Source organism: Muntiacus reevesi, chromosome 7 (genome assembly GCF_963930625.1).
Source record: "Muntiacus reevesi chromosome 7, mMunRee1.1, whole genome shotgun sequence".
NCBI classification, from domain to species: domain Eukaryota; kingdom Metazoa; phylum Chordata; class Mammalia; order Artiodactyla; family Cervidae; genus Muntiacus; species Muntiacus reevesi.
In genome coordinates this window covers 58,584,669-58,599,072 of record NC_089255.1, presented here as the reverse complement: position 1 = coordinate 58,599,072, position 14,404 = coordinate 58,584,669, and the positions used below count along the sequence as shown (strand labels likewise).

Genomic DNA, 14,404 nt, shown 5'->3' with positions numbered 1-14,404 from the left:
TTGCCATGCCCACCTTCAGGGGGATCTTCCCAACCCAGGAATTGAACCCCAAGTCTCTTACCTTGCCTGCACTGGCAGGTGGGTTTTTTACCACAAGCACTGCCTGGGAAGCTCCAAGAAGAGGGTCTACTAAGAGCCAAGTCCATCTCAGAGTCTGCCTGGAGGTACAAGGAGCATTGTCCAAGTCCTCAGGAAACAGAAACCTTTTTAGTTGATCACTTAATATTTAAATGAGAGGGAAATCAATACCCCAAACCACTCAAATCTCATCCTATACCTGGCATTCAATGGCCAATGATCTATTTACCTTCCTGTGTGCAGTTTTTCAATAAACTGGCTATTGATACTTCTGTAGAGATATTTCTTAAAAATTCCTCAGAAACTTGAAGGTTCAAAAGGTGGGGCTGTGGGGAAGGGTTCTCCTAAATTATCTTGACATCAAAAGGAGCAGGCTAACATATCGTGAGCTGATAGAGCAGGAAGAGGGGGAAACACCTGTTACAGTCATGTGCCAAACCAATGCACACTAGCAACCTCAGACTCCTGAGGCAGTAACACAGAATCAAATATATTCTCTTTTGGTGATCAAGGTGTTAAAAATATCACTGGTCTTTTCTGCTAGACTTAATGCCTGAAAGAATTAAATCTTGCTTAATACCTAATCTGTTATAGCTTTAAATAAAGGCCTAATTCATTAAATCATATTCTCAAATTTTATCATATAATAGAAATAAAATAATATTTACATACATCAAAGTTATGGGCCTTTAAAATAAAAAGATAAATTCGTTCAGCATTCAGATGTCTAGGTAGCTGAGTAAGCTCATTTGTTCTGAATCCTGGGAAGTTACAACCCTAGAAAGAAGGAAAATCACAGAACAGGAATTACTTAATTCTTTTCATATAACTACAGAAGACAGGTAAAATTTTTACTAGCATTCATTAGCAATTATATTACAAAATTTTACTAAAAATAAGTAAATATACTTTATCCCACCTAAGAAAAATCTTCATATTATCTGTTTCTATGATATTAAGAGCCCTGGCATATTCATATGCCAAATTTCAAAGCAAAAGCAATTATTTCAGAATTTTAACTTAAATTACAACAAATTTTAGATAGGCTACACATAAAGAAACTGACAAGTCAGAAAAAGACAGCTTCTGTATTTTTTCCAACTCTTGTTCCTGGGGCCATTATCTGTATTTATTGCTATATTACTTTAAACATTCTTTTAGTTCCACATAATATTTTTAATATATAATCTCATAAAGCAGAAATTTTAAATACCTCTATATCCTTCTTTGTCTCCATTTCATCTGAAAGCTGGAAAAAATTTAAAATAAAATCTTTAAAATTCTAAATTTAAGAAGCTTTAGACTTTGTAACTCTACTAAGTACGTGTGTGTGTGTGTGTGTGTGTGTGTCTTACTGAGACAGAGAATGCTGTTGCTACATAAGATCCTGAGAATACAAAAATATTCCTTGCCCTCAAGTTAGTCTGAGGGCAAGAGAGGAGTCAGCTACATATACAAAACACAAAGACATAAGAGCTATAATAGAAATATATACCAACTGCTTATTGCAGCTTGATTTTTCTGGGAAACAGACTGTGAGGTGGAACACCAATTTAGTGTTCAGAATGTTTATGGGGATTGATTATCAATGGAAGGCAAGAGGAAACAGACAGAAGATGGAAAAATCAGCTATGTATGAGGCAAGTCAGTCAGCCCTGACCCTGAGCAGAGCTCTAAAAGTGAAAGGAGCCATAGCAGTTGTCCTGAACTGGGTTGAAAACAGTCAGGTCTTTGTTTCCAACTGGTGAGTCCTGGACGGTAGTGTGAGTGAGTAATTCCTAGATGACAGTTTCCTTGGGAGAGGAGGTTCTGTCTATGAGAGCCATCCCTGAAGGAGCTGACAGCTGAAGGACGTCCACTAGCGACGCTTTAGCAGCGGGGGCAAAAGGTCCTCCTTTGAAGGGGAATCTGGGTGGCACATCTTCGGTCCATGACACCACTTTACACAGAGAACAGGAGCCCTTCTGCCTAGATTAGTTTGGGTGTTCTAGACATGCTAATATATTGTTTATTAACTACCTTGCAGGCAAGCTTATACACATTACACACATACATGTATCATTTAAGAGATGACATAGGAAACTAATTAGAAAGGGTGATTATATACTGCCATATGAAAGAGGATCATGTTGTTGCCATTTAAAGAATTGGCAAATGGATAGAAAAGAGAAGGAAAATGAGATTAGTTATAAGAAATAAAGCTGTATGCTTGAGAGCTACAGACATAATTGGTCAATCAAGATGGGATTTTAAAAGATATTAATCTTGAAGTCCTGGTTTTAGTTTGCAGAAAACAAAGAAACACTGGAAGTTTTCAAAGAGTAGAGTAATAGTAACACAAAGCTAGTTCTTGATAACACAATCTGGAAAATATACCACAAAAATATAAATAATAAATTTTAAAATCCTGATAAAATCCAGTAAGACATATTTAACAAAGTTATCATTAAAAGTTTTGTTAGTGCAATTCACTTAAAAGGTCATTTCAAGAAATCCCGAAAAGCATTTGATAAAATTCACTAGAATTTTTGAAATCCTTTTGAAAATACAAAATTTACAATGACTAACATAACTAGTTATGCTGACTTAAAACTCAACATTCAGAAAACTAAGATCATGGCATCTGGTCCTATCACTTCATGGCAAATAGATGGGGAAACACTGGCAACAGTGACAGACTTTATTTTTGGGGGCTCCAAAATCACTGCAGATAGTGAGTGCTGCCATGAAATTAAAAGATGCTTGCTCCTTGGAAGAAAAGTTATGACCAACCTAGGCAGCTTATTAAAAAGCAGAGACATTACTTGGCCAACAAAGGTCTGTCTAGTCAAAGATATGGTTTTTCCAGTAGTCAATTATGGATGTGAGAGCTGGACTAAAAAGAAAGCTTGAATGCAGAATTGATGCTTTTGAACTGTGGTGTTGGAGAAGACTCCTAAGAGTCCCTAGGACTGCAAGGAGATCCAACCAGTCAATCCTAAAGAAAATCAGTCCTGAATATTCATTGGAAGGACTGATGCTAAAGTTGAAACACCAATACTTCAGTCACCTGATGCAAAGAACTGACTCATTTGAAAAGACCCTGATGCTGGGCAAGATTGAAGGCAGGAGAAGGGGACAACAGAGGATGAGATGGTTGGATGGCATCACCGACTCGATGGACATGAGTTTGAGTAAACTTCGGGAGTTAGCGATGAACAGGGAAGCCTGGCGTGCTACAGTTCATGGAGGCACAAAGAGTCAGACACTACTGAGTGTCTGAACTGAACTGTACCTCCTTTCTAGAAAACAATTTGGCAATATGTATCAAAACATTTAGATTTTCACATTTTTACCATGTATTAGCAGTTTCACTCCTGAAATTTATCATAAAATAATCATGCATAATCACAAATTTTAGCTCCAAATATATTCCTAGCAGCTTTGTAAATAATAATGAAATTTAACCAAACACCCAACAAGAAGGCCATTACATTAGTTTATTTTTTAAATGATGTAGAAACCCTTCTACATTTTGTAATGGTAAAAATTCCATAAAATATTTAATTTTTTATGTTTAAAAGTTAGCTTAATTTGAATTTAAAATGTTTTAAATAAAAAGAAAAATGAAAATAACAATAGTGAGATATGTTATTTATCTATAAATGATAAAATAAGGATGCTTATCCTGTTTAGTGCTTATTGCTTAATTTTCTATAATGACTACCTTAGTCATAATCAGGAAAAATAACATAGAAAGTAATTTGAAATTTAAGAAATATTTGAGGAGGTGGATGGATGAATGGCTGCATTTCAAGTTTTTCTAGCTTTAATTTTAGAATGTATTTTTTGAAAAAGACAAAGTTTATCAAAGTAACTCAAAAGCCTATCATAATTCTAATCAAACTCTCAGAGATTTTTTTTTTTTAAGTTAACAAATATTTCTATAGGCAATAAAAACTGTTATTTTTTCCTAAAGAAAAAGGACATATGGGACATATACCCCTAAGTATAAGATGTTATAAATTTTTAAATAAGCAGAGGATAAAATAAGTCTTCAAATAAATTGCAGTGATCTGAGAACACCAACAGTCATACTGAGTGTAGAAAGAAGACTATGAGCCCAGCTATTTTAAAAATACAGGGGTAGATAGATGATAAAACACTAAAAGGAAATTTTTAATGTTATCAATGCTTATCTATGAACTTATAGTGATGTTTTCTGTGAAATAGTTTTTCAAGCAAGATGAAAACAAATACCATACCATTATCTTCTTTTCCTTATGGTACTTCTTTAGAAATGCCTTGTATTGTTTCAGTTTTCCATGAGAAACTTTAAAAAATGAGAGTTTACAACATGTAAATACACAAATATCCTTTAAAATTGAAAAGCAGATTATATATAATTATATATATTAAGAAAATTACATATAAAACTATCCAATGATATCAACCAGCTATTAAATTTTAAAAATTTATTTAATGGAAGGATAATTACAATATTGTGATGGTGTTTTGACATACATCAACATGAATCAGCCATAGGCACATACATGTCCCCTTACTCCTGGTCACCCCTCCCACATCACCCCATCCCTCCTGATTGTCACAGAGCATCAGCTTTGGGGTCCCAAACTCCAATTAAGTATTTTGATAAGCATAATGCTAGATGCATAATGCTAGTCTGAGTTAAACTTTATCTTTTTCCTATTCCTTTTGCTATTTAGAAATGTCACCTTCCAATTAGTCTGTCTTTAGAGCAAGACAGACTTGCTCCTATATCTACAATTTTACCTTAATCCCTTCTTACTGAACAACTCCAAGTTTTTCAAACAGCTCGGCCACTCACATTTGGTTATTTCATGGTCATCTTAAATACAATACGGTATAGGACTCTGGAGCATGGCCCAGTGAAAGACTATGGGGTCTTTGCATTCAGATAATCTAGACTTGAGTCTAAGCTCTGATACTTGCATACTGAGGACAATGAGTAAATAAAAAGTTGCTTTTTAAAATTATGCACATGCTTTCTCTCTCCCTGTTTGTTTATATAGACACAGCTATATATATGTAGCTTGTATAATTTCAAAAAATTTTTAAATAATTAAAAATTTCATAAGAAAATTCTCACAGTAGTGAATCTAATAACATTGTATTTAAACACACTCAGATTTTGAAAACTCAAGGTCTGGAAATGCTATTAAGTAGCTAAATAATTACATGTTTAATACACAGAAAATATAAGTACAACCAATATCATTCTTAAGACATATATGACATATATGTTTGCCCATTAAAGAATAAGAATCACCATTAGTATCTAAAAGTGTTCTGAAAGTGTTAAAAATACAACTAGATAAAGGTTATATAAATACTGAAAAGCAGTAAAAATTATTATTACTTACAGATAAGCTTTTCACTCAGTCTGCAGTTATCCAATAGTGAATGCTAAGTATTTCTCACAAACTAACTTAGCTTATATAGGTGAAGTCTCACTCCTTTTAACTTGGTTATAGGTCTAACTGTTTATATATCTTGATTCTTGCTGACTTGCTTGTCTCTGGTACCAATATTTGTTAATGCAACTCTGTTTCTCTGATATTCAGTTATCTCAGCTCCAGCTAAAACCTGTTTTAGGTTTTGTCCCAGCAACACTTTCTTTGAATCCAAATGGTCAAGTTCAACTAAAAAGATATACTGGACCATTTTGAAGTGAAAAGGTTTTAAAATTAAAAAAAATTATGTTTTTAGATATTTTATATCTTAGGATTTCATTCTTTATGAGAATACACACACAGATAGACACGAACACAACAGACACACATACAACTGACAATTACTTTATGCATATAAAAAATAGATTTACTTGTCCTGGAAATTATTCTGTTCCACTCAAATATTTCAGAAGCATGGTTTCTCAAAAGAATTGAGCATTCTGCTAGTCTTGATTCCATGGCCATAGCTGCATCATCTACTCGCAGGACATTTCCCCACAGATGTGTATAAATGGAAGTAAATGAACTATCTTGTTTTATTTTCTTCATAGTGTGTAACAATTCATCACTTTCCCATAAATGGATTTCCTTTGGCCAATGATCCTGCAGAAAATGTGAGACAATACAACTCAAATCAATTTTTAAATGAATTTAAAGAGTTCAAAAATAAATGAGCTAGAATTGAAGTTTTATTCTACAGCATGATTTTTATTAAATGTATATTTTTTAATTTGTAAAAAAAAACCTTAAACTTTAGAAGTTTCAAGTGCTTTACAAAAGCCTTTCTTCCTGAATCATTTGAAAGTAAATTGCTTACTTGACTGATGCTCCTATCATCCTTGAATACTTGAGCATTTGTTTCCAAAGAACAAAAACATTCCCCTACATAACCAACTATAACCATCAGAATAAGGAAACTGGCATTATTACATCATTCCTATATAATTCTCTGAGATTACTCGAGTTCATCAACTAAATCAATAATGCTATTTATGGTAAAAGGATCTAGTTCAGTTATCACACATTGCATTTAAGCATCATATGTCTTTAATCCCCTTCGGTCTACAACAGTTCCTCAGTCTTGACCTCTATGTAATTAAAGCCATGAGTTCATACTGATAAATCTAATTCCAGTTCCAAACATTCTAGTTTTTTCTTTTTCCATATCATAATTACCATTTCCAAGAATGAAAAACCTAACTGACATTATCTTAAATATATGTACTGATTTGATCAATCTTCTCAGGTAACCAATTTCTCCTATCCACTGCTAGACTCTTCAGTATATGGATGCCCTTCTTATTCTGCTTAGGCTCTGACTTTCCAAACCAGGCCACGGTTTGGAAAGTCTCTGCATTTCCTGGAACCACCTCCGCACCCTGGTCACACACAAATACCATCCTCACCCCTTTGGACTCAGACACCTGTGGGGTCACATGGACACCTTCCCCATGGTGGTAGAGTTCAGAAAGCCTGCTCTGGGTGACCACAGAACATTTCCTTCCCCTACCAATGTGGATGCTGCTTTGTTTTGACCCCCAAATGGCTTTAGGACTACATTGTTCAGGAGAAGGAAAGGGAAGGAAAGGGGAATCACAACATTAATATTTGCAAATCTAAACACAAGATAATCTTTTGATTGAGTTGTTGAATACCAAAACAAAGAAAGATAATGGACATAATGAAATATGTTTGTGAATAAGAGAATGCTTTCTGGAATAGTAGCTGTTTTCATAGGATGAAACTCTTTTAAGAAGAATGTGGGTAAGATAATCTGGGCATTTAGCTTAAATGGGAATAAATCTGAAGTCTGCAGATTAGAAATTTTAAATTTTGCCTTGAGCTATTCTACTTCCATTTTTTCTTCCTTTAAAAGATTCCTTAGTGACTTAGTGAAGTTGCTCAGTTGTGTCTGACTCTTTGAGACCCCATGGACTGTAGCCTACCAACCAGGCTCCTCAGTCCATGGAAATTTCCAGGCAAGAGTACTGGAGTGGGTTGCCATTTCCTTCTCCAGGGGATCTTCCCAACCCAGGATCGAACCCAGGTCTCCCGCATTGCAGGCAGGCACTTTACCATCTAGACCACCAGGGAAGCCCTAAATTCACTATATGCTGTAATGGTAACAGGTACCTGAATAATACCCAGAGTTTAATGCTGAAAAACTCCCCCAGCAGGACCTAGGTCCCCCTGCCATTTTGGAAAAAGAGAACTTTAGATGCATCAAAGCACTCTCATGAATCCTACAAACATACAGCTTAAACAAAACACATAACCACCTGGGGAAGTTTTCCAGATTTCCTTAAAGTCTGGATATCATGTATCAAAAATACAAAGATCTCTGAAATACAAGATATGATCACAAGATACACCCCCTGGAGACAAACATTGTCAAATTAGAATGACAGCCACATTTGAAAACATAGTCCTTATGTTAGGGGTCATCCCGATTGTTAGGGAAGTTAGGAAAGTGGCAAGAAGCTAAGATGGAAATGAATTTGGGGAAAGTGGGGAAAGGCTTAAATGGAAATGAACTTGAACAGATTTTACAACATGCCTGAGGGTTTATGAAAATACATCTTTATGTCAGACTTGAGATATTACAACTCTTGTTCAAGATATTGAATTATACTATATAATTATACTATGAATAAAGTATCCTGAAATTCTACAGCTTGATTAGATTATGTTTTCTCTAAATACAGAGATATATCTGGTTAATCTATAAAGGATAAAATTAAGATGATTATCTTTTTTAGTGCTTTTCTCTTTAATTTTATAAAATGACTCTCTTAGTTATAACCAGAAAAAAAAAATTGGTAATTTTGAAATTTAAAAAATTACATTTTAAGGAGGTTGATAGATAAGTGGTGGCACTTAAAGTCTTTATAGCTCTAACACTATGTGATTTTAGAATATATTTTTTAAAAGGGCTGTTTCTAAAAGTAATTTCAAAAGTCTATTGTAATTCCAATCAAACTCTCAACAGTTTCTTTTGAAACTTTCAAAGTAATTCTAAGGGCAATCAAAAAGAATTGCTGTATTTTCCTAAAGGAAAACGACTGATATGTGTACCAGTGGTGACGGTCCCATAAAATAGGATATTTTACTCACCAAGTTTTGAAGCTTTAAAAATTCTTCAATGTTCTTTGGAGGTTCTTGCATTTTCTAATGAAGTAAAATCAATATTGTTCATTAACATAAATTCAGATTGTTTATAGGATGGTTATACTTTATTTAAGTACATTATGATAATGGACTTCAGTTATAATTTTCAGAGCTGTAAGTAAGATTCTGTAAACTATTCTCTTTGTAAAGTTCTTGTACTTTGAAAAGGGACAGAGATTAATGTTTAAATTCTGAGTCTGCAAACCAAATTCTATAAAAGGCCTCCTTCTCATGCACTTTTCCTACAGAAGAGCTACATATGAATCCTGCTCAATGTCCTCATTTCTAATTTCATCATGAGTTCCAAGATATTTTAGGCTATGTTGGACGGTGTCTACAATAAATTCAGAGTCAATAACATTCTCCTTTTACTGATGAAATATTTTAAGAGGCACAGAAGTGACCTGGTGAAAATAAATCTTTTAATGTTTCAAAGTAATGTTATAATCCCATTTTGTTAGTTTCTTTGTAAATTGAAAATGTAGTCTCTCACCAGATTAATTTTAATCCAGACATTTTGCTATTCCTTGGAGACTGCATACATATTCTTTCTCCAGCTTAGAAGGATCTCTGTTCCAAACTCTCTTCCTTCAATTCATTCTTGACCTATTTAACTCTTATATCAAACATCAAATTAAAAGTAACTTTTCTAGGAAGGTTTCCTAGGTCCCCCAAAGATCCTTTATGGTAACAACAGCAGATCTGTTTCTCTATGAGGACAGAAAATGTAGTGTAACCACTGCTGAAGAGTCAAAATTTCATGTAGTGGCTGGCCAATGGTTGTAAATTATGCACATAAACTGGCAATATTTTTAAATTAATGAATAAATGAGTAGATTAATGTCAAAGAAATGTGTAGGTATTCTAAAAAAATAATAAAACCATTTCTGAAGAATGAAAAACCAATGAGAAGGCAAAAATAACAGGACTTCAGGACATCCTAATATAATACCCTAATGCTCTGAAGATGACATGTCTGAAAAGACAATCTTACAGTTTAACTTACTAGAACATACTTTATATCAATAGATACAATGATCAAGATTACAAAATCACAAGGCCATGCTTTACAAAATGACTACACATTTGAGGTGGAATAGAATATTTCATTGTCTTAATACTGTTTAAAATATGTGAAGAATATAAGTAAATATATAACAGATAATACAATAACAAAATAAAGAGCATATGTGATAGTCATTATAAAAAATAAGCATACAGAAGCAAAGATGTGTAGAGCTGTCAAGAAATTTTATGAAAAACATGTGGCTTTAGGTCTAGTCAAACTGAGAAAAGAAAAAAATAAGAGATGGTGTGCACAGAATACTGAAAGACAAAAAAAAAATGTTCATGATATAGTATCTTTAGGGATAGCGAGAATAGCAATTTTGCTAGAGAAAAGTCATCAGTATTTTTTGAAATGCACAGAATATAAAGTAATATAATTACAACAATTTAACTGGTATCCTTTCTCCCTGCCTTGTAATGGATGTCAAACCACTTCTAGAAGAAAGCACTAAAAATACCCACATTTCAACTAAAGGGAATTAGAAAAAAAAGAAATGAAATGTGCACAGGAAAATGTCAGTTAATTTCAATATAAAATTCCAGAGTTCTCTAGGGGGAAAGTTAGAAGGAGGTGAGGCATAAATTAAACAGGCTTATGACCTTGGTAGGATATAGGATACAAAATGCTAATGATTCCACAGTAACAACAAGAAAATTCTGGACCAAATAAAAATCTTACTTTTCTATGGGGTTCGTGAAAAGTGGTGGATGCCACTAAGCAGGACTATATAATTTGTGACAATTTAGAGTCCCAGTGCTCAAAAAATAAGAATTTTTAGATGGTAACATCAGATCACTAAACCTAGTGTAGGGTCCTTCCTATCAGTAGATGCATGCAAATGCACAGCTTGCAAGCCCATGAAGCTGCCCTCATGGGAAACCCTGGTGACCCAAAATCCAGAAAGAAACATCTCATTTATAAGTAAGTATAAAGTTGTGGCAGTTCCCTTACCTGACAGTGAGTTCTGTGTGGCAATTGTTGTTGGCCTGCCATAGGGCAGTAACTTTGAAGAGATGAAGAGAAATCAGTTGGGCTTCAAGTGTCTGCATGAGCTGGGGAACAGACTGGAGTCTGAAAGATACGCAAACGAACAAAAATAAATGACTCAACCAAATAGTCCCTTCCCAGGTGCCCACACCTTGCTTCTGAATTTTGTCAAGAAAGCAGCAGTAGAGGAGGGGCTGGAAAGATACAGAACCTAGACAAGCCAACACATGCTTATAGTACTTGGGTTCCAGGAGCCCAGACAGAGTTGGATCCAAAGGTGAACTGAAATCATCTAAAACTTCATTCCACATGTGTCCCAACTCAACACTGACAAACGATAAGAGGTGGCTCTCAAGAGGGAGGTTGGAGGTTGAGTTAGTCACAGGTGAGCTCAATCTAATTAAAGCTACAATCAATCCTAAAGCCCAACTCAAATCTAGGAGGATTTAAAAAAATCAGCCTCTCACTTGAAGTGCTAAGGAGAGAAAAAGGCTTATGCTCTCAAAACTAAAATTAAATTAAACTTAAGTCTCCACAATTTTTTCCACATAATGTCTAATAAACAATAAAACAATTTCAAGACATACGAAGACGGAAAATGGGATCCATAATCAAAAGAAAATACAGTCAATACAAACCAATTCACTGAGAATCCAGTCATTGTAATTAGCATCAAGGACTTTAAAATATTATAAATACATTAAAGACTTACATTATAGGTTTGATTATAGTGCAAGAAGCCATGGAGTATTTTAAGAGTAAAATTCCAAAAAAGATACAAATGAGAATTCTAGAACTATGCAAACACTAAATATAAGAAAACTGGTGTCTATATTAATATCAGACAAAGTAGACTTTAAGACAAGGAAAATTACCAGACATAAATAAGGTTATTTCACATTAACAAAAGGTTAGTTCATTAAGTCATACCACTGACAAATGTGTCTGCATTTACTAAAAGAGCTTCAAAAGAAAGGTAGCAGAAGTTTATAAAACTAAAGGGAAATACAGGCGTTGACCTACACCTTGCAGGCCTGCAAGCCTTGTAATTGCTTCGCTGTGAGACAGAAGAAAGAACCTGTAAACGGTGACAGAAACATCAACAGTATGAAATCTTACATGTCCAAAGTCCTGGAGCTACACCTCAACCCAAAAGGCAGTCTGGACATGGCAGTAATCTTCACTGTTCCAGGAAAAGGAGGCCACCATTTATACGGGCAATTTACCTCAGATTGGCTCATCAGCTACCAGTAAACTAGCAGAGGTGGGTCCTTTGCAGCCCCACTGGCTAATGAGGGCAAATGTTTCCCCTTGATAAACTAGCAGGTAAAGCTACTTTGGTCCAAGGATTAGAATAATAACCAGCTGGGGAAGGAACTTGTTGAGCAGGGGATATACAAAGAGGAGAACTGCCATTTTGAGGGGTCTGATCATACAACAGGCAAAACAACAGTGATAGCTGGAGATTTTAGCATATTGCTTTGAGTGACTGATGAATCAAGTACACACACACACACACACACACACACACACACATACATCAGTCAGGAGATTTGAACAACATCATCAAGCAACTTAACCTAATTGATATTTATAGAACAACTAAATCTCACAACTGTAGAATACACAGTCTTTTTAAGTAATAAAACATGGAACCTTCACCAAGATGGACTCATGCTATACTGTAAGACAAGACTCAAAAATTCCTAATAATTGAAATCATTCATGGTATATTCTCTGACCATAATAGAAAATAGTAACAAAAAGATAACTGCTGCTGCTGCTAAGTCGCATCAGTCGTGTCCGACTCTGTGTGACCCCATAGATGGCAGCCCACCAGGCTCCCCCGTCCCTGGGATTCTCCAGGCAAGAACACTGGAGTGGGTTGCCATTTCCTTCTCCAATGCAGGAAAGTGAAAAGTGAAAGTGAAGTCGCTCAGTCTTGACCGACTCTTCGCGATCCCATGGACTGCAGCCTACCAGGCTCCTCCATCCATGGGATTTTCCAGGCAAGAGTACTGGAGTGGGGTGCCATTGCCTTCTCCGAAAGACAACTAGAGAATCCTTAAATATTAAATAATCCATTTCTAGCTCAAAGAGGAAGCAATAAGAAAAATTAGAAAATTTTCTAACTGAAAGATAATGAAAACACAATGTATCAAACTTTATGGGATACACCTAAGCCTATGCTTAGAGGAAAACACAGTGCTAAGAAAACTAAAAAAACTGAAAATAATTTAAAATAAGTAGAAAAAGGAATAAAATATATGAGAAGACGAAATAAAAATATGAAAATAGAGAACTCAACAAATTGAAAGTTGGTCTTTTAAAAGATTTTTAAAAAGATACTTGAGTAGGTTGAGTTTTAAAAATGTGAGAAAAAAATAAATGACCAATACCACGAAGGATGAAAAGGATGTCATTAGGGAATCTATACTGATTAAATGACTTAGGGGCATATAATTTAAAACTTGTGTCAACCTACATGAAATGGGCATATCCTTAAAAACAATAATCACCAAAACTGAAAGAAGATGATAAAGCAACTTTCAAAAATAGAGGAGGGAATCCTTTCTTATAAAGCCAGTATAACTTTGATAACAAAATCTGACAAGAAGATTACAAAAAAAAAGAAAATTATAAACCAAATGTCCCTCAAGAACACATATACAAATATCATAGCAAATTACTAGCAACTTAAGGAAAGTCAGGTATAAAAAGGATACGTCATGCTCATGTGTGATTTACCCTGGCATTCCAAAATCAGTTATAATACTTTTATATTGTCTCTAACATATCATCAGTGTGGAGTAGGATTCAGAGCTATGAGATTTGTGGTAAGCTTTAATGCCTGAATTTCTAGATTCTATGTAATTGTTTAAACTGATTTTTACTCAGAATAATGACACATTACTCAAGATTCATAGAAGACTTGAACAAAAATATTTTACATTTAGGTATTTTAACTTTAAACCTAGTATTTTCAAAACACAATTCATGATCATTGCTAGAAACACAAGTCCTTAGTAGATAAACCTTATTCTTATTTTTAATTATAGAGGTTTCACAATTATCCAGGTTTGAAGTCTGAATTATCTTAAACACTTTCTTCTGCTTCATTATCTCCTATATCCATTTTATCTACACAATTTCTTTAAAATATCTTTAATCATGCCTACTTTAACATTTCTAATATTAACATAATAGTTTCATTTATGGCTTGTTTTTATCAAGTTATATGTGCAACATATTTTTGCTAATATTTTTGTTAAAGTAAAACACACATACAGTAAATTGCACACCTCTTAAGTGTATGGATTGATTTTTCAATCTTTCAATCTTTCATTAGATTTATCGCATTGTATACTCCTATTTTATGGTATGTTTTAAATGTTTAAGCCACAAATGAATTTTAAATATGTCCTTTTCTATGGTTTCTTGATAGTTAATAGAAGTACAAATGATTTTTCTGTTTAAATCACCTATATTGAGGTATAATTTACTTACTACATAATTACTATGTAAAAAAACGCATACACCCATGTAACCGTCATTACAGTTAAAATGTACAGCATTTAGGGACTTCACTGGTGGTCCAGTGCCTAAGACCCTGAGCTCCCAAAGCAGG

At 34.2% G+C, this 14,404-nt stretch overlaps 1 protein-coding gene across 1 annotated transcript in view; it reads right to left on the bottom strand.

Annotated features, from left to right (window-relative positions):
- The window catches only part of FAM227B (family with sequence similarity 227 member B), a 49,713-nt gene that overhangs the window by 26,982 nt on the left and 8,327 nt on the right, over nt 1–14,404 (bottom strand). The window contains exons 2-7 of the mRNA XM_065942038.1: nt 10,741–10,860; nt 8,667–8,720; nt 5,924–6,155; nt 4,323–4,390; nt 1,292–1,327; nt 751–855 (exon numbers count right to left, since the gene is read on the bottom strand). Coding sequence (XP_065798110.1) covers nt 751–855; nt 1,292–1,327; nt 4,323–4,390; nt 5,924–6,155; nt 8,667–8,720; nt 10,741–10,782 — 537 coding nt within the window. The 5' untranslated portion in view covers nt 10,783–10,860. The remainder of the gene's footprint in view (nt 1–750; nt 856–1,291; nt 1,328–4,322; nt 4,391–5,923; nt 6,156–8,666; nt 8,721–10,740; nt 10,861–14,404) is intronic.